Raw genomic sequence first — 23,368 nt, 5'->3', positions numbered from 1 at the left:
ACAACTAGGAAGATGGTGTACCTGCTTTACCTTGAGAGAGGTGGCCATGGAAGAGGCGTCACTTCTCCTTTCAACAGCCTTGGATTTCAAATGTCAAAGGGGATCAGTTCCAAGTAAGAAGGTTCTATACCAGAATCCACATGGGCACGGGGAACAGAGAATGGAAGCAAGAGAAGGAAAGGAGTCCTGGATTCCAGGCCCATCTTTCCCACTTACCTGATAGAATGGTTGGCAAAGTGGTTCAGCTCCCCGTGCCTGTTGCTGCTTCTCGAAAGAGAAAAGATAATGAATAATGTGTGGTTTGACAATGGCGGTGGAGGCTATTAACGTCTGAGAGGTTTCAGTGAGAACACAGGTGTCACCACTTTGTAAACTGTGACGCCAATGTGAGCAGTTGATCCCTTTGATGGTGGCTCTTCTCCAACCACAGATGTGTTCCATTCACAGGCTTCATCCAGATGCAAAGCGTGAAAGTGAAAACATTAAGTTTTTGATGGAACCTTCACCGAAGGGTCTCTGCTGGGCCCCACCAGAGGTTCTGATTCATTGGTTTTGGGGTAAAGCTCGAGTTTGCCTTTCTAACCAGCTCCCAGGTAAGGCAGGTGGGAGGGGCTGATCAGATGGCTCTGTGTCGAGGTGTGCTATGATAGAGACCAAAGCGGACTCCCCAAGCTCAGCCTGTTATCTAAATAATAATAACCCTGAGATCTATTGAAATGCCTATTCAGGGACCGCTTCTCCCTCTGGTGCGATTTGTTAAACCTTCATGTTTAACAACTTCCCCAGGTGATTCTGACGAAGATTGGAGAGCAAATGAAGAGCAACACTGACTTACCTTTGTCAGGCAACCAGATGTTACATGGTTGTACATTCATAGCACCCAAAGCAGAATGCCAAGAAATTCTGCACGTGAGGTCCCAAGCAAAGCTCCACTCCTTTCTGAAGCCCAGAGCGAATCATGTCACCCTCCTGCTTGAGCCACTGATTATTTGGTGCTAACAAATCCCGAGTGGAGCAGTGATGGTTTTCCCAGGCCAGACCCAGGCTACCTTTTCAAGCCTTTCCTCTACCTGACATGCGTCATGTGCTTGAGCCAATCTAAACTGTTTTACTTACCCCTAAAAAGAGCCTTCTGTGTTGCTTTCTCATGTTTCACGTGTCCAGTCGCTTGCTGAGGAACGGAGAGACCAAGGGCAGCTCATGAAGGCTGCACCTCAGCTAAGCTTTGAACAGTAGTGTGATTTAGGGCAGGAAGAGGTGGGGATCAGTGCACGAGGACTCTCATCTGCCGGAAGCAGCAGCTTGAGGAGACTTGGGAAGAAAGGGCGGGCTGCAACGCAGGTCATGTGGTGGTGGCCAATGAGCCTGGAAAGCCAGGCTGGGGCTAAGTGAGGAAGAGCCTCCAGTGGTCGTCTCTGTGTATGAGCCACGTGGCAGCAGCACACAAACTCACTCCTTGCCCTGAACCTAAAAGGATCAAAGTCCAGTGATGATAGAGGGATGAAAAACTTAATATGCTACCACAGGAAAGAAAGAGATGAATTAATACTCAAAGGCGAGGCACTGTGGAAATTAAAATACGTAACCTGTATCTTTTTTTATTTTTATAAATTTATTTATTTTTGGCTGCACTGTGTCTTCGTTGCTATGTGCGGGCTTTCTCTAGTTGCAGAGAGTGGGGGGCTACTCTTCATTGCAGTGCGTGGGCTTCTCATTGCGGTGGCTTCTTGTGGAGCACGGGCTGTAGGCGTGCAGGCTCAGTAGTTGTGGCTCACGGGCTCTAGAGTGCAGGATCAGTAGTTATAGCGCACGGGCTTAGTTGTCCATGGCACGTGGGATCTTCCCGGACCAGGGCTGGAACCCGTGTCCCCTGCACTGGCAGGCGGATTCTTTACTACTGCGCCACCAGGGAAGTTCCCCGTAACCTGTATCTTGATTTAATTTTTGATCACCCACACACCCCTTGCAGCCACCTCAAACTGCAGTGGTTACCGTGACACCTCTGAAGGTGCATTTGCCAGCCCTGATTTCCCAGACTTGACTTACTGGGTGTGCCGCATACAAGGGCAGAAAAGTTACAAGAAAAAAAAGACTTAACAGATATTTTGTACATACCGTGGTCTGTTCCTCCTATCTGAGCAGGCAGTGTTTTCTTAGGTGATAATAATTTTAATAAAGCAATTACATATACATATATAGAGCAATTTGTAAGTATAAGAAAATCAATAACTATGAATCTCTAATATATATAAAATGTAATTTAGGTTTTCATTAACATGGAGAAATTAAGAAATGGATGATCAGGATTTAAAGCTCATCTGAATTATTTCTACTACTATAATCATGAATATTGTATTTATTTTAATTACTTTAGAAAACATAGCACATGTGTTCTCGTTATAATTATATTAAAGCAATTTGTGAATCAAAGAACAGACCACAATAATCAGAAATTGTATAAACTATTCTTTTCTTTTAGAAATTGTATAAACTATTAATGAAAGGGTTCAGCTTTAAATGAGACACATTTCTCCTGAGTGCTGAAAGAAATGCTACCTAATGGCTACATATGTTGTTAATAAATTAGGAAAAGACTGAAAAAGTAATATACAAGTCCTCATGCCCCTAAGGTCAGAGTGATTAATAAACGACCACACTTTATATTAGTTTTCACTTCAAAGAACTAAATTCATCAAAATACAACATACTAAATGAGTGTAAACCATCCTTTTTCATCTTAAATATTAGATGAAAAAAAAATTTTTGTTTAAGACAAGTACTTTCCAGAGTGGATGCATTTATTTTTCAGATGCAAATATATCACCTTACAACACATATACAATAGGTATAATTTCTGAAAATCATGTCTGCCAGAGAGATCTGCAATCTCCTTGATTCATATGCCTTAATCCTTCAATGCAGAACCTCAGCATTTCACACTTTAATCAGAAAAGGGCTCTGGAAAGAACCTGTATCAGCTCAGAAAAGGAGAGAATTCCTTCTACTTTCTGAGTTGATGGAGATCAAACAAGATGACTTCTCTCATTTTACATCAAACATAAAATCTAAAGTAATAATCCTAACAAAGAATAGGTCAGTTCTAATTTTTACTTTTCTATCCATAACTACAGTGTGACAGAACACAAAATTAATGGCCCTAATGTAAACCAATTTTACACATGACAAATATCACATCTAATTTTTTTATCTGAAATAAACAATAAAAAAGGTAATATGGTGATCTGAAATTAAAGGTTGCAAGTCTTAAGTACCCAGTTTTCTAAGATCAATTAGAAAAAGAAAAAATAACAATCAAGTATTCTAAGCATTTTGTATACCTGTAAAACATAAGGTCTTTCTAAAAATTAAGAGTATTCCAATCAAACACACATAAACTACCAACTAATGAAAAGCATTAGAAATCCTTAAAAAACCTGAACACTTTAAGCAAGTATATGTGAATTTCTTATAAAAGTGAAAAATATGGAAAACAAAAATAATTTTTGACCCTATCATGTTAACTCTTAGTGTACAGGATGAGATTTACAGTAACAGTCAGTTAAAATGAACACTGAGATTGCTTTACGTAAGTAAACGGTGATCCTCAAATGACATTAAATAGTTGCTTTGACTTTTTGGGGTTTGGATTTGTAATAAATATGTAATAAATATCTGTAGTACTTTGAACATGTTCAGTGCTATCTTTCTCCATTTGAAAGTCTTTCTCCAGAGTCATAATGTCTTAGAGGCGTGCCAGAGGGTGGGGAGTTGGGACTTTGCAGCAAGTCCACTAACAAAGCAATCTTATTATCTATGTGCTCCTGGAGTTTATATATTCGCTGATCAATGTAGTCCATAAGTTTCTTTTCCATCAGTTCCATATTTTTAGAAAGAATCTTTTCCAAGTAGGAACAAATGGATTGCTCTTCCATTCTAAAAGTAAATTAAAAAAATAATAATGTAACAATTTTCCCTAATATTATAACAAAAACAACCAAACTGTAGTACGATAAAGCAGCCAACACACATTGCTGAAATTTGTCTCCACAACTATACTGTCTCCATACAGCACATTTCCAGGTTCTAAAAATACACACTCAACAGGTGACCGCAATCCTGAATGCCCAAAGCATTCTATTTCTTCAATTCTTCAAACATTTAAGCATACAATTGAAATGAGAATATAAAAATGAAGATGATGGAATTTCTACCCTCAAAGAATGGCTCTTTAGAAAGGGTCCTTTTGATTTTGAGCTCCAAATCTAAAGTAATCTTGCAAGATTTTTTTAAGGTTTTCTAAGTACTTCCCCAAGCAACTGTACAATTTAAATAGTTTTCTTTTTTAATCCACACAACTTTATTAAATTACTGGAAGCTTCTATGAACAACTGTGTACAGGCTTTTGTGTGGACAGATGTTTTCATTTCTCTGGGATGAATGCCCAGGAGCACAACTGTACGTTTAGTTATTAGAAACTGCTAAAATATTTTTTAGAGTGGCTGTACCATTTTAAAACCTCACAGGATTTAAAATGAGATCCAGTTTCTCCACATCCTCATCAGTACTTGCTGTTGTTACCACTTTTAAACTTTTTATTTTAGCCATTTAAATAACTGTATAGTGGTATATTGTCGTTTTAATATGCGTTTCCTTAATAGCCCTGAGGTCAGTCACACATCTTTTCATTTGCTTATTTGCTTTTTGTACATCCTCTCTGATAAAATGTCTATGTCTTCTGCCCATGTTCTAACTGGATTTTTTTAATGTTGAGTTTTGACAGTTCTTTCTATATTTTAGATATGTCATTTGTTGGATACATAATTTGCCAATATTTTTCCCCACTTTGTAATTTGTATTTTATTCCTCTTAACAGAGTCGTTCACAGGGCAAAAGTATTACATTTTCATGGCATCCAATATATCAAATTTTCTATTACCTTGCTTTTGGTGTCATATCTAAGAAGTCTTGTCTTAGGTCCCCAAAGCTTGTCCCCTATGTATTATTAGAAAAGTTTTATAGCTTTATGTTTTACATTTAAGTCAACAATCCATTTTTTTTTTTCTTTTTTTTTTTGTGGTATGCGGGCCTCTCACTGTTGTGGCCTCTCCCGTTGCGGAGCACAGGCTCCGAACGCGCAGGCTCAACGGCCATGGCTCAGCTCACGGGCCCAGCCACTCCGTGGCATGTGGTATCTTCCCGGACCGGGGCACGAACCCATGTCCCCTGCATCGGCAAGCGGACTCTCAACCACTGCGCCACCAGGGAAGCCCTACGATCCATTTTGAGCTAATTTTTATATAAGGTATGAGGTTTGGGTCATGGTTCACTTTTTGCCCTTCGGATATCCAATTGCTCCATCACCATGTGTTAAAAAGACTGTTCTTCCTTTATTGAATTGCTGTTGCACCTTTGTCAAAAATCAGTTGAGCGTACTTTTGTGGGTCTATTTCTGAGCCCTCCATTATGTTCCATTGACCTATGTGTCTGTCCCTCTGCCATCACTACATCATCTTGAATACTCTAACTACATAAGACTTCGACACTGGGAAGAGTGATTCCTCCCACTTCATTCTTCTTTTTCAAAGTTGTTTTAGCTATTCTACCTCTTTTGTTTTCATATAATTTTGAAAATGATCCTGCTTATGTCTGCCAAATATTGTGGTGGGATTTCAATATGCATAATATTAAGCCTGCATATCAATAGGGAGAATTGACAACTTTACTATGTTAGAAATTGAATTGGTAATTTAACAGTTTCCAGGAAAGAAATAACCAGGCCCAGCTGCTTTCCTTAGAGACTTCTACCAAACATCTTAAGAAGAGATAACACCAATTTTACACAATCTCTTCTAAGATGTAGAACTCATCTTATGAGGCCAGTATCACCCTCGTGAAAACCGGACAAAGACAGTACAAGAAAAATACAGACCAGTATCTCTAATGAATTAGATGCAAGAATACTCAACAAAATATTAGCAGATCAGATCTAGCATTGTGTAAAAAAGAATTACAGCCCACAACCAAGTGGGATTTATTCTAGGTATACAAGGCAGGTTCAGTTTTTGAAATTAATGTAATTCACCATATGAACAGACTACAGAAGAAAATTCATGATCATATGAATGGCCATAGGAAAAGTATTTGACAAAATCCTATACCCATCTATGATGAAAGAAACTCGCAGGCAACTAGGAACCAAGGAACACTAAGCCTCACAGTCCCTGAGCAATCTGACTTCTTTCCACCTTTTACAGTCTTTGTATGTTTGCTGGATTATGTCCAGGGATTTTATTGGTAAAGTGGGGTATCTGAGAGAAATGGGGACATTCCATCTCAGCTGGACCCAGGAGCAGTTTTTAAATATTTAGGGTTTTTTTCTTTGGGTTTTATTATTTGTTTGTTTTGTTTCGTCATATCACAAGTTAACACTGATGTAGACTATCAACTATTAAAGACTACTGTTATCCTTCCTTGTCCTGCCCAAGAAAGAACCACTTTTTTTTCAATAACTTATTAAATTCCTCAAATTTCAATGCTATTAGAGACATTAAAATTTCAACCAATACAACTACCTCATTTTACATGGGAAAAATGTCTAAACCAAAAGATTTAAACACTAAGGCAAAACTGTTAAGCTAGAACTATGATTAGAGTCCTGAATTCCAATCTAGCGCAAAATTTGGACACATTACATCTATATAAAGGTTGAGGAACATACTAAACACTTAGCCACCCCTCAATCAAATCAGGACTGGAAAAAATTGGAATTATGAAATCAGGGGATAAGGGCCTGTACACTAGAAATAATTCAGAGCTGAAAAACGTTTGGATGACTCCAAAATTAGCCTAGGTCACACACGATCTACAGAGGAAATGTTACAATGGCTCACTTCATACAATCAGGCAAAAAATGTACATATCGTGGTCACCACAGCTCCTCTCCATTCATGCAGACAACTCTCTACTCTGACCCTATCTGCTGCTTGTACCCCTTCCATCAGATGCCTGAGAAGTGCTCGGCACCTCCAGTTTGACCCACTTCTTTCAAAGCAATCCATCCTACTCTGCTGAGTATTTCTTTCCTATAGTGTGTTAATGGTGAAATGTGAAAGCTCCTACAATCCTCTCTGGAAACATTTTCAGGCAGTAATTATTGAAAAAACCTGCTTTCCTCCACCTGCCTCCCCCCTCCCGCCCCCAATCGAAACCACACTTGTCTTAGACACTCACGTAACACCAACAACGCCTTCGCCGGGCTTGGTGATGCTTTCCTGCCACTTGGTGTTGGGTCCCACACGGAGATGGTTCACTTGACTACACAGATTCTGCAGAACAGGCAGCAACTCAGAGTTAGGTATATGTGAGCTGTCACTTGCTTTCTTTGGTAACAAAGAAGATACTGCATTCTTAAGATCATTCTCAGGAAGAGAATGGTTTTGTGGCACAATTTTACACTCTTGGAGGCTTGTCATATTTCCTCCACCAGCTGGCTGCGTACTTTTATCAATGTAAGCTTTTAAGTCTTCAGCCACGTTTCCAGATGTCAATCCAGTCCTGGAAGGGAAAGGTGTGGGGGATGACTTGTCGAAGGCCCCTGAAGCAGATGATGATTGCAGTCCGATCATGTGCTTGAATCCAGTGCTTCCCAAAAATGACTGAAGCTGCTGTCCGATGGGAATACAATTCTAAGCAAGGTAAATAAGCAAATGTTATTATTAACATGAGTGATAATGACAGGTAACCTCTGGAGTAACTCAGAGTCAGGCAACCTGCCTACTTTCATTTGATCCCCAAAACTTTCACATGGAGTAGGCTATAACTACTATCCCAATATCAAGTTAGGAAACCAAGACTAAAGTTAACTTGGCCAAGGTAACACAACTAGTCAGTGGCAGAAGCAGGACTGGAACCCAGGCCACCAAACTCCAGAGTCAGGACTTCTAATCATTTCAGTAGTTTTGCTAAGGAAAATATTCAAATAAATACAAGCATACTTAGTAAAATTGCATGGGCATATTTTAATGTTTCCACTACAAAGGCCTCCTTAATATATGGTAAAAATGTAGTATTCTCAGCTGAGTCACAGTAATTGATAACTTTCATAGAATTAAAAATCATCTGCCCGCCGTCACATATGGTAAGCCAACCTAAGGATATGCAACTTATTTTCACTGGAAGACAGACCAGATAGTTACATATTTAAAGTATGATGTTATATGAGTACTTCTGTGACATTTTCGATGACTAAAAAGACCTACCTTTTGGCTAAGTCTGCCTTAATAATTTGGAGGGTAATGATTATGTTTTGTGGCCTCAACTCAACCGGCTACGCTACATTATTTCCTGAGAAGACTCAGGCTCACCTTTGAGAGCAGGTTACACTGTCTCCTACACAGGGCCATGTTCTTGCTATGCTCTTCAATTTTTCCACAAGAGAAAAGCAAAACTACCTCTAGCCTATCTAAATGTTAAGTTATACACCTCCATCCTAAATTCTAAACACAGAACTCTACTAGGGATTCTTATAGGGAATATCATCTCATACTTAGTGTTGCTCAGTATCTAGTGAGAGAGACTGAGAAAATTACACAAGATTAGGTGAAGACCCTCAGTCCGTATATTTTCTGGATATTCTAAAAACTGATTCTTGGATTAAGCCAGCCCCAAACTCATTCATTCAACAAATATTCACCACAAATCTACTCTGTGTTAGGTACTGTCTCAGTCACTGGTAATAAGCCAGTGAACAAAACAAATGAAAATTGCTGATCTGTGGACACTACAATCTAGGGAGCAGGGAGAGACAAACAACAAAGAAAAAAAGAAAGAAAGACAATACATCCTGTGAATAGAGATGGTGATAAATACTTTAGGGAAAATACAGCAGGATAGGGGAATGCCGGGAGCAGGGATGTTGGTAGGGTGGGAACAACAAAGGCCCCACGGAACTTCTACTGAACTGCCTGTTGGAGAAACTCTCTTTATAAAGAAATCTTACCTTCTTCTATTGAATGCAAGTTTTGAAAAAATCTTAAATTATTCCTGAAAACGAGGATTACATACAATTATATTTACAAAATTTAAAAATTAGACAACTCTCCTTAGGTGAAAAGGAGCTTTACTCAGTCATAAAGGAAAAACTCAATTATTTTTGGTAGTGGCAAAATTCTGGTACTGCAAAAAAATTTTATGATAGAAAATTGAAAATTCTACAAAACAGCAATCACATAAATAGTGGAATCAATGTCAAAATCGTACGCGAAAATTAATTTGGCAGAAATTATAATTAAAAAATCCAAATGGAATTAAGACATGCTATATGAGTTTTTCTATTTTGATATACAGTAATATTTTATTATAATAAATTCACTGATTATAAAAATTAGTCATATTTTTCTAAGATAAAAGCTCTTACGGTGATTATTTTTCACTTTGAATTAAATGTTAAGAAATTCACAGGTTAATCTATATGGCAGTGCAGTAAATGACCCAACCTTAGTTGCTGATGACTATTCTTCTGCTCCTTTTGTTTGACTTTATTCAATTCTTAATTTTCTTGAGCTGTCGTATGTTGTCTTGCAAGGCACCTCAAACCCTTTTAAAAGTAGGCAGAAGAATATGTATAAAATAATTCATACGTACTTACTGTTTAGGGTCCGTGTCATATATTATGTGAAAAAAAAAATTACAGAGCAGCGTAAAAAAACATGAAAGCATTTATGTAGAATTGTGTCCACATACTTGTACATGTGTATACTTAATTTCATATATGTACACATATACCCCCAGATTTTTGAAAAACTGTTTATCTCTGAACATCTTGTAGGATTTCTCAAGACACTGTCTTTAACTTTTTTAATTATAAAGAATTTGAACAAGTATCACCTTGAAAATGCAAGAAAAAAGATCTTTTTACTTTTTTAAGATGAAAAAGGTAAACAGTGAAAACCTTGAATAACTGAATATATTTTCTTTGAGAAAGTCGGGCACAGCTTTCCCTCAGATAACATTAAATGACAACTATATGCCAGGCACTTTGACTCAGAATTCCTACTCAATTATTCTAAATTGCTAAAGCAAAAACAAATGAAAGTCAGCACATGTGAACTTCAAATACAAGGAAAGAAGAAATCACTTTAAGAAACTTTCCAGGAAACAAGGAACCACAAGGCAAAGGTGAAGCAGGGAGTCTAGAAAGCTGCTCCCCAGGTCCTTTCTTTCCTCATCAGGACAGGCCCTGCCCCAATTAACATATGAAGGTTCCAAACAGTGTGGGTTTACACCCCTTCCATAGAAGGAGAGGTTCTGATCATGAAACATCCCTACTTTATACTCAACAGATAGTTACAGAGCTTAAATGACTTTCCAGGAAGACGTTCCATGGATTCCTTGTTTGTGGACAAAAGCAATCCTAGAGAACCAGGTATATCCTGTGAGAATCATTCATAAATACAGCCTCCCCACGAGAAAGAAGACTTTTATTAGCATGTTTAAAAGACGATTTAACAGGATCACCTTCTTTCTTCCCCAGGGGGTTTCCCAAATGTCCCCATAGATAATGATTTAGCACGTGTGTTGGGGGGTTACAACACACGTGCTGTTGGTTGGAGGACTTGTGTTTCTATATGATAGAAAATGCGACAGGACACACACCAAGCTTGGGAATAGGATGAGAGTTGGGAGAACCGTCTTACAATATACCTTATGTACTTGTGAATGGACGGAAATTCATAGCAAAGAAAATGTATTATTTTGGGAATGAAACAAAAAACCCTAAAAACATGGGCAAAAAACCCCACAAACTACTATTCACGTCATTTCTTTTCCAAAGTCAAGGTTTTAAAACATAAAAATCAGTCCATGAACTGATTTTACTTAATTCATTAACCCTCTCTAATGTTTCCAAAATTTTCCACACACAAAAACTTTGTTTTTAAATGTTTAATCTCTATGTCCACTGGATCCTTCCCCTCAAACATCTGTTCTTAAAATATGCTATGCATAAGACTCATCTGGCATTGCCTGTATAAGTAGGTGAGTCCTGGATCACAAGCTCAGTGTTTCAGGTCACTGGTGAGGGCCAGGATTCTGCACTTTATAAACATTCCAAGGGATTCTGATACCGGCAGGTTCCTTATCTCTATCATTCTTGAAACAACCCACTTTACCCTGGCTACCTCCACATTCTAACTACCCATTTATCATCTAATCCCTCAAAATCTGGTTTCCATCTCATCACTATTCAAACTGACCCCCTGAAGATCTCCAAGGAGTATTTAGTTGATAATCCAAAGGGCATATATATTATGTAAAATTTACTCGGAGCCATAAACTAGACAGACAGGTCGTCTTTGCACAAAGCTTATATCTTAATGAGATACACAGAACAACACATAAACAAAAACAGGCAAGAAAGCGCTGATGAAAACACATGATACAGATGTGGAGGAAAAGGCTAATATTTTAATCAGGGTGGTTAGGGAAGGTGTCATTCAAGATGGAACGTTTAAGATGAGGTTGAAATAACAAGAAAAAGGCAGACTTGCTAAGGCCAGGAAGAGAGGATTCTGGCCAAAGAGAACGGTTAAGAGGGCAAAGGTCCTGAGGTGGGAGCACATCTGGATGTTTGTGGAATACCCACATCAGAATGTCTAGAGCAAGGCATCTAAGGAGATGCAGCAGGAGATGAGGCTGAGGAGGTAACGAGGGCCCAGATCTCAGGTGAGAGCGTAAGGAACCTGGATTAGTTCTGAGTGTCAAGGGAAGCAGTCGGGGGCTTGACACAGGGGACGTGGAGTCTGATGAGGCCATGCTGGCTGCACTGTGGAGAGGGAGCGTGGTGCAGGAGGACCAGCTAGGAGCCTCCTGAGGTATGGAGGTGAGATGCTAGTGCCAGAGCAAGGAGAGTGCGGACGCTGTTCATTTCAGAGCTCTCCTTTCCATGCTTTCCAAGATCATGAGCAACTCTCCTGCTCTCCTGTGTCTGCCTGTCGATCCAACGATCCTCGTCCTAAATTAATATCGGCAAATCTCACAAAAGTTATGCAAGCTTTTAAACTCATATTATTGGTTTTAACTTTCATCCTATGATCTTACCAGTATTATCGTTTAGATTGTAAACACGAAGAAATTTATCCTCAAAAAGAGGAAGCGATGCCAAATAACAGAACTAAGAGCTTTGAATTCAGGTCTCCTGACATCAGATCTCTTGCGACTCTTAAGCACTGCCGTGACCTGCTCTTCTGGTTCCCTTTTCCTCTCCCCGTATTCTTAGCAAACGCACCTACTCTCCCAGGGTCTTCCTTCCTGGCTCCGGTCTCTCCCCTCACCCGCTTCCCCATCATCTACTAGGCATGCTCTTCCCAAACCTCCCTCCACTCCACCAGCCCCACCTGTGTTTCCATAGCCTCACATCATCACCCCAGGGCATGTGTTATTCACATCTAAAACTCAACACTCCCAAATTACACTCCTTTCCCCCAAGTCGCTTCCCTCCTTGGGTTCCATGTATATTATGGTAACACCATTTTCAAAACTTTAGTTTCACGTTTGATTCTGTTTTTCTCCCACAGAACCCATCTTAAGTTAGTTGTCAAGTCCCAATGGCCCCACTGTTGTAGCATCTCACAATCCAGCATCAGGTTACTCCTTCCAAGTTTAGACTCTCATTAACTGTCCTCTGGATGATGGAAATAACACAGAGCTGCTTTCCTTCTTGTAGCCTCACTTTCTGTTGACGCATCTTTCCTACTGACTCATCTTACACATAATAGCGGATTGAATTTATTAAAACAGAGCTAAAAAACACCCACAAACTCTATAACATCATTCAAAATCCTCTAAGATCCAGCCCCAGTCTACCTGAAACTTCCCCTCTCACTTCTTCACTCCAGAGAAATGAACTTGTATTCATTTCCTAACTACATCCTATTCCTCTAGCACTGAAGATTTAATCCATACTGTTCTCTACCTCTTAAGTTGCATCCGTCCAAGTTTACTTGCCTAATCCCACCCTACCTCTTTAAAGGCCTAGACAAAACGCTACTTCCTTTAATAAGCATCTCTTAGCATTCCTCATCATTCCCCACTTAGATACCCTGACTCTCCTAATAAGACTACAAATAAAGATCCTTAAAGACAGGCTGATCTTTGAATCTTCGAAAGTTAACCAAAACAGTGTCTTATACTTCAAGAAGGAGCTTAATAAATGCTTGCTGAATGAATGAGCAAGAGAATTCATAGAAAACTGTGAAGTCTGTACCAAAAACATTTTTTTTGCAAGATGCTATTTTTACCTAAGTCAGTAAAGGTAACAGTCAAATCAATAATAAAAGTTGAGGGACTTCCCTAGTGGTGCAGTGGTTAAGAATCCGCCTGCCGATGCCAGGGACACAGGTTCAAGCCCTGGTCCGGGAAGATCCCACATGCCACGGAGCAACTAAGCCCGTGTGCCAGAACTACTGAGCCTATACTCTACAGCCCACAAACCACAACTATTGAGCCCGCATGCCACAACTACTGAAGCCCCCACGCCTAGAGCCCGCACTCTACAAGAGAGGCCACCACAATGAGAGGCTGAGCACCGCAATAAAGAGTGGCTCGTGCTTGCTGCAACTAGAGAAAGCCCACGCACACCAACGAAGACCCAACGCAGCCAAAATTAATTAATTAAATAACTTATTTAAAAAAATACAAAATTTAAAAACTAAAAAAAAAAAAAAAAAGAATTCTGAACCAAAATAAATTGTTAAAAAAAATAATAAAAGTTGAAAGGAAAAAATTTATGTCACCACAAGTCTTTGTAAGAATCCATTATTTAAAGAATTTTAATGGTATTTGGAAAGAAATCCATTTCTACTCACCTGCTGTTGGAATCTAACCATATTCATCAGTTGCTGAGCTCCAGGTGATAACTTTGACCCCAAGGACTCTATGATGGTTTGGACCCTCTCCAGGTCTATCCTTGATCCTAGAGCAGGACAGCCTGCTGAAGAATTTGCCAAAACTGGCCTCACGTGTACCACAACTTTACTGATGAACACACACTGCTTTTCACCAAAGGACAGCAACTAATATAAAACAAAAGTTCAGGAAAATTAATAATGATAATAAAAACAATCATTATTTAAGGTCACTTCTTGTTAATACTGCAGTAAGACTGAAGCATTCAAGAATCTGAAAATTAACTTCAAGTACATTTTTAAGTTTTCTCTAGTCATAGTCAGAAAAAGGCTAAAAAGTACTACATGAATTTAAAAAGTCTTACTGCAACTAAAAAGTTAAGTGTAAATAATGTTTTACTTAATAATTTAAGGAATTAAGGATAAACTATACCAATCTGAAACCTTAACATACTGAAACTTGCTATAATATTATTTAATACAAAATAAGACTCTCTAGAAACCCATGCAAAGTATTTGCTGAAATACTAAACATAAGTCAGTATTTTAGAACTTAAAAGGAATTCTAAAGGAATTCTAAGAGAATGTCCAGATGACTTAAGAGAGCGCAATGGTTTACATATAGAAAAGATGAGTTCACGATGATTTTCTAACTTGTGAAAAGAGTAAATAAAGGTCAAGCTTTGACCCTAGCTCATCTGGCTTCTATCCCAGTAGCTTTTCCAATGCTTTATGCTTCTTCACGTTGTCCATGCTTCTAAACCAAAAGACATTTCATGTTTGGTGTAGGACAACAAAGTAGCAAAGTGGAACAAACACAGCATTTAGAATCAGAGAGACCTGTGTTCAGTGATGGCTCTGCCTGGGTGACCACGGGCAAATGCCAAACTTGAGTCAGGAGTAAAATGAGTTCACATGGTTGTTATGAGGATTATGTGTTAAAATTTCCAGTATATATCATTGAGTAAGTGCTCAAACATATGCATCAGTAACTATTACTTTTAACTTACGTATACTATTGGCCCAGAAGAAGCTTTCATACAAACCCAAGGATTTCCCTAAATGAAACACTCTTTCACTCCCTGGTACTTCCACAGCACAGTTTCAAATACCATTCACCTTCACAGACATAACAAACCCATATATCACACAAAGACACAGGCGAACACAGACCCATGATCTAAAAACTCAGTGTGGCACCAAAGATGTGACTGTCATCAACAAGTAAGTAAATACCTCATGAAATGTAAACACCCACATTCCAACCTCCATATTATCCCTGTTCTGCTTTTTAACCCCCAAGCCCTTCAAACTAGCGAATGTAGTACCTATTTTACACACTGAGTCAACCTATTATCTGTCTTGCCCACTATAATATTAGCAATGTGAGGGCTCCATTCCAATTTATTTCATAACTGTCAATTCCTAAATGCCAAGTACAGTATCTGGCATCAATAGGCACTCCAGTATTTGTTGGATGAATGAATCACCTTATTTAAATGACTTCAGAAGCTACTAGTATATACACCTAAAACAACATCTTGGGATAATCAGTTCTGTGCTCTTCTGTAAGTAATAATCAGCATAGAATTTTAGAGATAAAAATAATCCAAGATTTATTTTCCTTAGTCCCCTAATATTACCCATGAAGTAGGTCCAAACAGGTGAAGAAACTTGCCCAAGGTTATTCTGCTAGTCAGCAAAAGAGCTCACTTAATAGTCAGGGCTTATGATTTCCAGCTCCGTACCCTTTCCCTAGATCTGATGACATCAGGAAAGTTCACCTTAACAATATTTTTCATGCTGAAGACAGCAGTCCAAATCCCTTTAACTTTGTGGTGCCCTTGTCTGAAACTTCTCTAACTATATTCTATCTTTCTCCATATTTTGGGACCAAAACTGCTTGTGCTTTTTTTTTGGCACCTAAGTTTTATATAAAGATAAAAAATTTTATAAACTTATGTATTATTGTAAATAAACTATACCTCGATTTAAAAAAAATATTTTCATCACAGTTTTTCAAGGCTTAAAAGTACAATATCACTGTATTATCAATCGTACATGTAATGACATTGCTGTAAATAATAAATGTTCAAATTTTGAAAGAGGTAGACAATTATTTAGAAAAGAATTTCTTTTTACATGTTTACTAAGTATTTCTGAACTAAAACCAGGGACCAAGTTGGAATAACTACATTACCAAACCTACAGATAATAAGTATATATAGTAGAAAAACAACTGTAGTTTTCAAATTAGTTAAAATTTAGGAATGACTTACCTTTATTTTACAAGCATGTGTGGAAGACTCCAATTTTAGATATTTTTTGTACAAAATAATCTTTTCATGTTCACTAAAAATAAAAAAGATTTAATTTATATTAAAAAATTACATATTATCACTTTTTAACAGTTACATTTAAAATTAAAAGTTCCCAGGACAATATTTAAATCCTTGGATTCAGTTTTCCTGGTGAGGCGTAAACAGCTGGGACTTCCTACTGAAGTGCACTGGTTACAAAAACAACATCTGCCACTTACTAGCTGTATAAGAAAATGAAATTAGATATCAAATGTATACTTACGTAGCACAGAGCACACTGTAAAGCTCAATAACGTACCCATTATGTCCAACATGCACGGTATATAAAACACTTCATATTTTGATTCATATTAAGGAGAGATTAGGTCAGAATCTTTGTAAGAAATCAGAAAAAAAAATCAACAAGTATAAAAATGGGTTAAATAAGTATACTGGTATGGCTCAGCGTCGGGCTCACGCACTATGTGTAAAGAGTTTCCTACAGGAAAATGTTCAAAGTTCCAGACTGATAGACAACTTAATTTTTGGAAAACAGATCGCTGTGAGTTAAAGAAAACAGACAAGAAACACTTACCAGAACTTCATCTGATCATAGTCTTCCACTAACTAGCTATGATCTTTTACCAACTACTCTCTCTTCCACTAGCTCTCAATTTCCACGTTTATAAAAAGAACTAGGCTGATCTAGACTGTCTTTAAGATCCCTAAAGGTCTAAACTTTTATGTCTGCTGGTATGTTTTTATCTTCTCTCCCCTAGTATCTGGCACCAAGGTCAGATACAATGTCAGAGAATTAATAAATATCACAAAAGCTCAAGAAAATAAAACACTACTTCAGAAGAACACTTCCACACGCATACGTCACAAACCTGTTATCCAGAACATTACAAACATTCTTGCCCCTACTGGTTCCACAGTACTCCTCTCCTGAGTATACTTCCATATTTCTTGCTGAACTTAAAATGCCAATAGAAACGATTTCTTCACCTCCAGGAGGGTCACATCTCAGGTAAAGGAAGCAGGGGTTTTCATCTTGGCTGTTCACGTTCCTTTTCAAAATCACCAGATCCTGGCTGAAAAGAAAAGGAAGAATATTATACAGTTCTCTGAACACTGTCATTAACCCACTTAATGGGCCACAGGGGTTGACATGTTATCCTACTCATTTACATTTGCATTTGGAGACCAAGCGCCTTGCAAAGCACTGACGAAATGCTCAATACAGAACTCCCAAGGAAATGATGCTTTAGAGGTGAGGGCTCTCCACTCTCTTTTCCCTTGACTTCTGTAATACATTCTAAGCGACTTCCTATAATTGCCTGTCCAGTTAATGAAATATATGTACTGTGCAGCTAGTGTAAATTAAAAAACAGTTCAGAAGTGGGTGTGGGGCGGGGTGCAGAATGGAATAAAGGACCAAAGTGTGCCATTTTCAAAACTAAGCTGAGGAAGATTTTCGACATCTGGATTTTTTTTTAATGCCTATTTTGGTCGACAGGAGGTTTTTGTTTCGGGACAGAAAGGCGGTTCTGATCCCGACAGGGGGCCTCAGGAGCCGACGTGACGGACACAAGGGGGAAGGGGGTGAAACGCCGAGTCTTCAGGTCACCTGCCCCCCGTCCCCTGCGCCCGACGCTCACGCCGGAGTCGCCTCCTCTTTCCCGCGGGCCCGCCCCCACCCTCCCGCCACCCAGGACCTGCCCCCTCGCCCTCGCCACCCGCACAGACCCGTCACCGGCTCGGCTCCGGGTCCAGACCCTCTCCCCTCACGGCCCCCGCCTCCCATCTCGGCTCCCCCAGGGGCGTGGCTGGCACCGATCACAACCCCAGTCCCCGCCGGCCCGGCACACCCGGTGGCAGGCGGCGCCAGCAGCTCCTCCCAGTCGGCGTCCCGGGCGCCGAGATCAGACCGGGTGAGATGGAGACTCTGGGCCAGGGCTCCACACGCGGCATCCCAGGAAGAGGCCAGCGGCGGGCGGCGGGTCAGTGGCGGGTGTGCGGTCTCGGCCTCCATCTGGCCACCTACACGCCAGGCCAGCTCCGGAACCTCTCTTACAGCTCTTTAATTTCCGCCAGACTGAGGGACTGTAAAGGAACAGAGCGACTTCCGCCTCGTCCGGCTGCAAACCCCAGAGCCGCAGCTTCTCGCCGGGGTGGGGAGAGAGCAACTACCGTACATGCGCATGCGCACGCCGGCCGGTTTGAGCAGATGGTGCAAAATCTGCGGAGGCGTGCGGGTGAGCTGGAGTCCGGCGCATGCGCACTGACAGCCTGGTCCAGCTGCTGGGCTGTGCGCAGGCGCGATGCGGTGCGCGTGGGAACCCAGTGGTGGCTTGACGTTGGCGCCGGAGATGTCGTGTGGATGCTGGTGTCTGGACTGACCCGCAGGGTTGGTCCGGTGAGGAGAGTACGTCGTGAGGTAGGTGTGATGTCGTGGCGCTCGAGACCTGAAGGACCTCGTCCCGACCCTCGCTGTCTGTGTCGCGGACGCGGAGCATTTCCGCGGACTGCGGTGGGGTGCGGGGGGCTGGGGACGCGGCGGCCGGGCGGTGGAGTCGGCTTTTCAGAAAGTCCTCAGCCCGCTCCGCACACGCGCTCTCTCCTCCGAGGGTGTCAGGTGGGTGCCGGTCGTTCGGCTTTAGCTGAGGAGGAGGTTGGGACGGTGTCGCCCTTGGTGTGGGGCCGGGGCGGGTGGCGTCTGAGGGAGGTCTGTGGCCTTGGCCGCCCTCGTGTCCCCCGGGCCGGGTAGCAGGTGGAGAAAGGCCTGGGCCCGAAGGGGGTGGGGTCTGCTCTCCCGGCCCCGGGAAAAGCGAGCAGGACGGCGGCCTCGGGTCTGCCGTGGAGCAGAATGCGAGCTGGGCCTGGAAGACCCTGAAGCTTTGGGTCCGGGGAAGTGGGAGCGGGTGGCTCTTTCCAGATGCCCCCGGGATAGGAAGGTAGATGGTCCCTCCCCACCACCACTATCTGTCCCCTTCCTGAAGAGGCCTGTGCAGATGAGTTTTCCACCTTTTGAAAGAAAAAAGGGAGTTAGAATATAGAAAAGTGGATTGTCAGAGTTCCAAAGGCCTTGAGTGTAAAGGGCCTAATTTGCAAAGGTGTTTTAATACTGCCGACGCATTCTCGGTTGTCTACATCAGTATTTTTGTCTTATAGTTCCTGCTTCCTATATATTAACTTTAATTCACAGGACCAGCTTTGGACAGCCCAAAGAAAATAGGCTTTTCTTCAGAAACACCTGTGTCCACTTTTAGGAGCCAGGTCAGTACTATCACCTGGACTTTGACTTTCTTGAATAAGGCTGAAGGACCAAGTCAGGAAACTAGACTCCTATTGTCTCCCCTTTTTTTTTTCGCACAGCCAGTAAATCACCAAATCTTGGTTTTCTTAGAGGAAACCTGTTCTATCTTTCTTCGTCTCTGCTTCTTCTGTTTTCAAGCACTAGCTTTCATTTGAACAGTTCCGGGAGCTTCTTTACTGTCATTAGCCTTCGTTCTCAGCCACTTCCACTCCATCCTCTGCACTGCCCTCTTCTCCTTCCGGTGCTTGCTGCTCCCACCTGCCTCCCTGCCCTCCCATCTCCCCCACCTGTGCGCAGACTTTTCCCTCTGGAATGCCTGTTCTTTTGGAACAGGGAAAATCCTGTGCATCGTTCAGAATGAAGCAGATCTCCACTCTGCTATAGAATTAAACTCATTCCTCTGTACTACTCTTATACTTTTAAGTTATGTCAAAGAAAAACCCAAACTGGACAGTAAAAGCAGATTTTATTCAGAACTATGTAATAAGGGAAAAGACCTCAGTGTAGGACCAAGCTCAATTCTAAATACAGCATGGACAAGTGAGAATTTAAAGCCAAGGAGCAGGGTAGGGGGGTCAGTGGATAGAAAATTACTAATGAGAAACCTCAAGGGCCAAGATGATTGTGCCTGAACCTACCTAACAGAATTCTTGCTGGTGAGAGGCCAGGGTTATTAGACATCACCCAGGGGATGATGGAAGATGAGGAACCTGATTAGCTATCAAGGGTGGTCAGATATGGAGGATGGGGGATTTGGAATTAAAATAAGTTGACTAAATTGACTTAGCAGTGTTCTTGCTAAAACTAGATTTTACAAGGAAATGCCCAGATGAGCCTAGGAGAAGGTTCAGGAGCCTGAATAAAGTTTGGCCAGGCAAGAATCTTTGTCAGGTACTATGATTCTCTTATTGTTTCCGACTTTATCGGTTTACATATTTGTGTTCCCTACTATGTAGGCTTGCTGAGGTTAGTAATTATTTTATGCCTGGTAAAGGGGTTGAGTACAGGTTTGTTGTATGGAATTGATAGATTGGTGAGAGTTGGCTGGCAGCTTTATCACAAAATAAGAGATGCAGAAAAAGGCAAAAATAGTAAATTCAAGCTTATGCTTTTTTCTTCACAGCCAGGGTGGTGGTTGTTCAGAACTGACCTCACTCTTAATACGCTAAACTGCTCTCATCATGAATTACAACTGATTTTTTGGCCCTATTTTTCCCCTTGAAATAAATCATAAAATATATGTTGGAAACTTACCACCAATATCACTAGGATGTACTATGCAATTCTTTCACTCACTCATTTTAAAGTTTATTACAGCTTAATGTGTAAGAACTCAATATGCTCTTTAGAGGCATATTTCCAATCTGTTTTCAGAATATGAACCAATGCATATATGAAAGGTACATTTTAGAAAGAAGTGACTTGTGGTATTAATTTTCTTGGGCCCATTCATTTAGTAATATGACAGTTGAGGTGTTGACCATCTTAATTTTAAGTAGAATGAGTTCTTACTGTATTTGCCCTGCCTTTTACCCAGGAGTATACTTCCCAGCAAGGTGGTTTTAGGAACTTAACTTTCCTCCCAGCTGGTACCACTTGAGTTGTACCTCTTCTCCTCCCTTCCCATTCTTTCTGGTCCCTGCAGGCCCTATGGTTGCCTGGAGTTCCTTTTTCTCACCCTGCCTCAATGCTGGACCTGCAATTAAGTTAGAAGCAGGAAAGAAAGAGTAACCTTCCTACCCCTTTTTCCCCAACTTCATTTATAGCTGCTCGCCACCGCCACGTCATTTATAACCTCTGTTCTGGTTAGTCCAACATTGCTGGACTGTATACAGTTTTCAATACAGCCTGGCTTCAGCCTTTCTGAAGACATGTAGAAATTATGGGGAAGCTCTTGATGTGTAGCTAAATCTGCCTACATCCATGATTATCACCTGTGTGACACCTTCTTATCCTAAAGCTGTTTTTGTAGTAAAGGGTTAACTTGTTAAGCGTGGGATGTTCAAAACTTGCCCACATTCCAAAGAAAGACCTGGTTCCTGACCAACTCCTGTCTTATCCTCTAAGCTGCTGGAATATCTGCTTAATAAAATTGTCTTTTTAACTATGGGCCTCAGCCCCACCAGCTAGGTTGTGCTAACAGCATGATGTGTGGTGAGGGCTATACTTTTTTTTTTTAATATAAATTTATTTACTTATTTTTGGCTGCTTTGGGTCTTTGTTGCTGGGAACGGGCTTTCTCTAGTTGCGGCAAGTGGGGGCTACTCTTTGTTGTGGCATGTGGGCTTCTCATTGCGGTGGCTTCTCTTGTTGCGAAGCATGGGCTCCAGGGCACATGGGCTTCAGTAGTTGTGGCACGTGGGCTCAGTAGTTGTGGCACATGGGCTTAGTTGCTCCGCAGCATGTGGCAACTTCCCGGACCTAGGCTTGAACTTGTGTCCCCTGCATGGTCAGGTGGATTCTTAGCCACTGTGCCATCAGGGAAGCCCCCAGGGCTATACTCTTTTAGTTTGGCCTCTGAAGAAGGTAAAGACTAAGAAACTAATGTCAGCACATTGGTGCTCCATGCCTACCTGATTGACCCCCAATAAAAACCTTGAACACCAAGACTCAGGGGAGCTTTCTTGGTTGGCAGTACTCTGCACATGCTGTCACACATCACTGCTGAATGCTTGCACCTGGTTTCTCTTGGACTCTGCTCCATGTGCCTTTGCTTTGCTAATTTTAGTCTGTATCCTTTCCTGTTTAAGAATCTGTTATAAAGGCACAAACAGCAACAAGACGTGAAGAATTGCGCATTCTTCCATTAGTAACAGCAGTTATATGGGGAAAGTAGTAGAGTTTTATTAGGAGATGGTGTGTGCAGCTTTAAAACAGAACCCTGCACTACGGTTACATGCTGTTCTTGCTTCGCTGTCTCTGCCCACTGTCACTACCCTAGAGTCTTAGTAAAGAGAAGAATTAAAATTGGGGAAAAGATTTCTTTAAAGGTACAAATATAGGTATTGGGGGTAAGGTAGGTAGTAAATCCCATAACCATGTTTTACTGCTAACTGTACATGCCTTATAACAGATTCTTAAATACTCTGGGTTTCAGAACCTCTTTATACCCTTAAACTGTTGAAAACTGCAAAGAGCTTTTGTTTAAGTGGGTTTTATCTTCTACATTAAAAAAAATTAACAACCTTATTCTGCTTGGATCTACAGCAATGTACACTAATGTGAACGAATCCAGAAAGAGTGGCTTGAAAAGTAACCAGCATGAATAACATGGTATCATCTGTGGAAAAATCCACTCCAGCTTCAGAATACCTGGCTTAAAAAGAACTTTCATAATGGACCCATTTCATGGGATTGTTTTATCCTGCATTCTTGGGGTCTTAGACTGCTTACCTAGAGTTTTAAGATCTATGTGAACTAACTCTTCTTTTGGTAAGTTAATAATGAAACAAAATAGTATCCAAGCTAAATCAACTATTGGATGTGTTTTATTATTATTATTTATTTTTTGTGTGTGGTACGCGGGCCTCTCACTGTTGTGGCCTCTCCCGTTGAGGAGCACAGGCTCCGGACGCGCAGGCTCAGCAGCCATGGCTCACGAGCCCAGCCGCTCCGCGGCATGTGGGATCTTCCCGGACCGGGGCACGAACCCGTGTCCCCTGCATCGGCAGGCGGACTCTCAACCACTGCACCACCAGGGAAGCCCTGGATGTGTTTTATTATTTTTTGTTATGTTTTTGTGACACTTGTACATTGTGAAGAAGTAACTGAGCAAAAATTCTACATAGTATGTTCACAACTCATTTTGAATATTGTGTGTTTTTTATAAAAATTACCTGTCTTTATGT

General features: G+C 40.9%; 1 protein-coding gene and 1 long non-coding RNA gene across 2 annotated transcripts; one reads left to right on the top strand and one right to left on the bottom strand.

The window, feature by feature from the left end:
• Nucleotides 1-3,575: 3,575 nt before the first annotated feature.
• Nucleotides 3,576-18,236, bottom strand: LOC309971106 (ATPase PAAT-like; the record flags this gene model as incomplete). The annotated part of the gene is made up of 6 exons (XM_082853916.1): nucleotides 3,576-3,933; nucleotides 7,231-7,685; nucleotides 13,863-14,069; nucleotides 16,181-16,253; nucleotides 17,092-17,295; nucleotides 18,073-18,236. The coding sequence occupies 6 exons, from the start codon at nucleotides 18,234-18,236 to the stop codon at nucleotides 3,699-3,701; spliced, it is 1,338 nt and encodes a 445-aa protein (XP_082710042.1). The 3' UTR covers nucleotides 3,576-3,698.
• Nucleotides 18,237-18,559: 323 nt separating this feature from the next.
• Nucleotides 18,560-23,194, top strand: LOC309971071. The gene is made up of 3 exons (XR_014326717.1): nucleotides 18,560-18,641; nucleotides 19,410-19,480; nucleotides 22,728-23,194. It is a non-coding gene; the product is annotated as an uncharacterized lncRNA (long non-coding RNA).
• Nucleotides 23,195-23,368: the final 174 nt, after the last annotated feature.

Source organism: Leucopleurus acutus, assembly GCF_964270905.1.
Source record: "Leucopleurus acutus genome assembly, chromosome: 14".
NCBI lineage: Eukaryota > Metazoa > Chordata > Mammalia > Artiodactyla > Delphinidae > Leucopleurus > Leucopleurus acutus.
The sequence above is the reverse complement of the archived record's forward strand: the minus strand, read 5'-3'. Positions and strand labels throughout refer to the sequence as shown.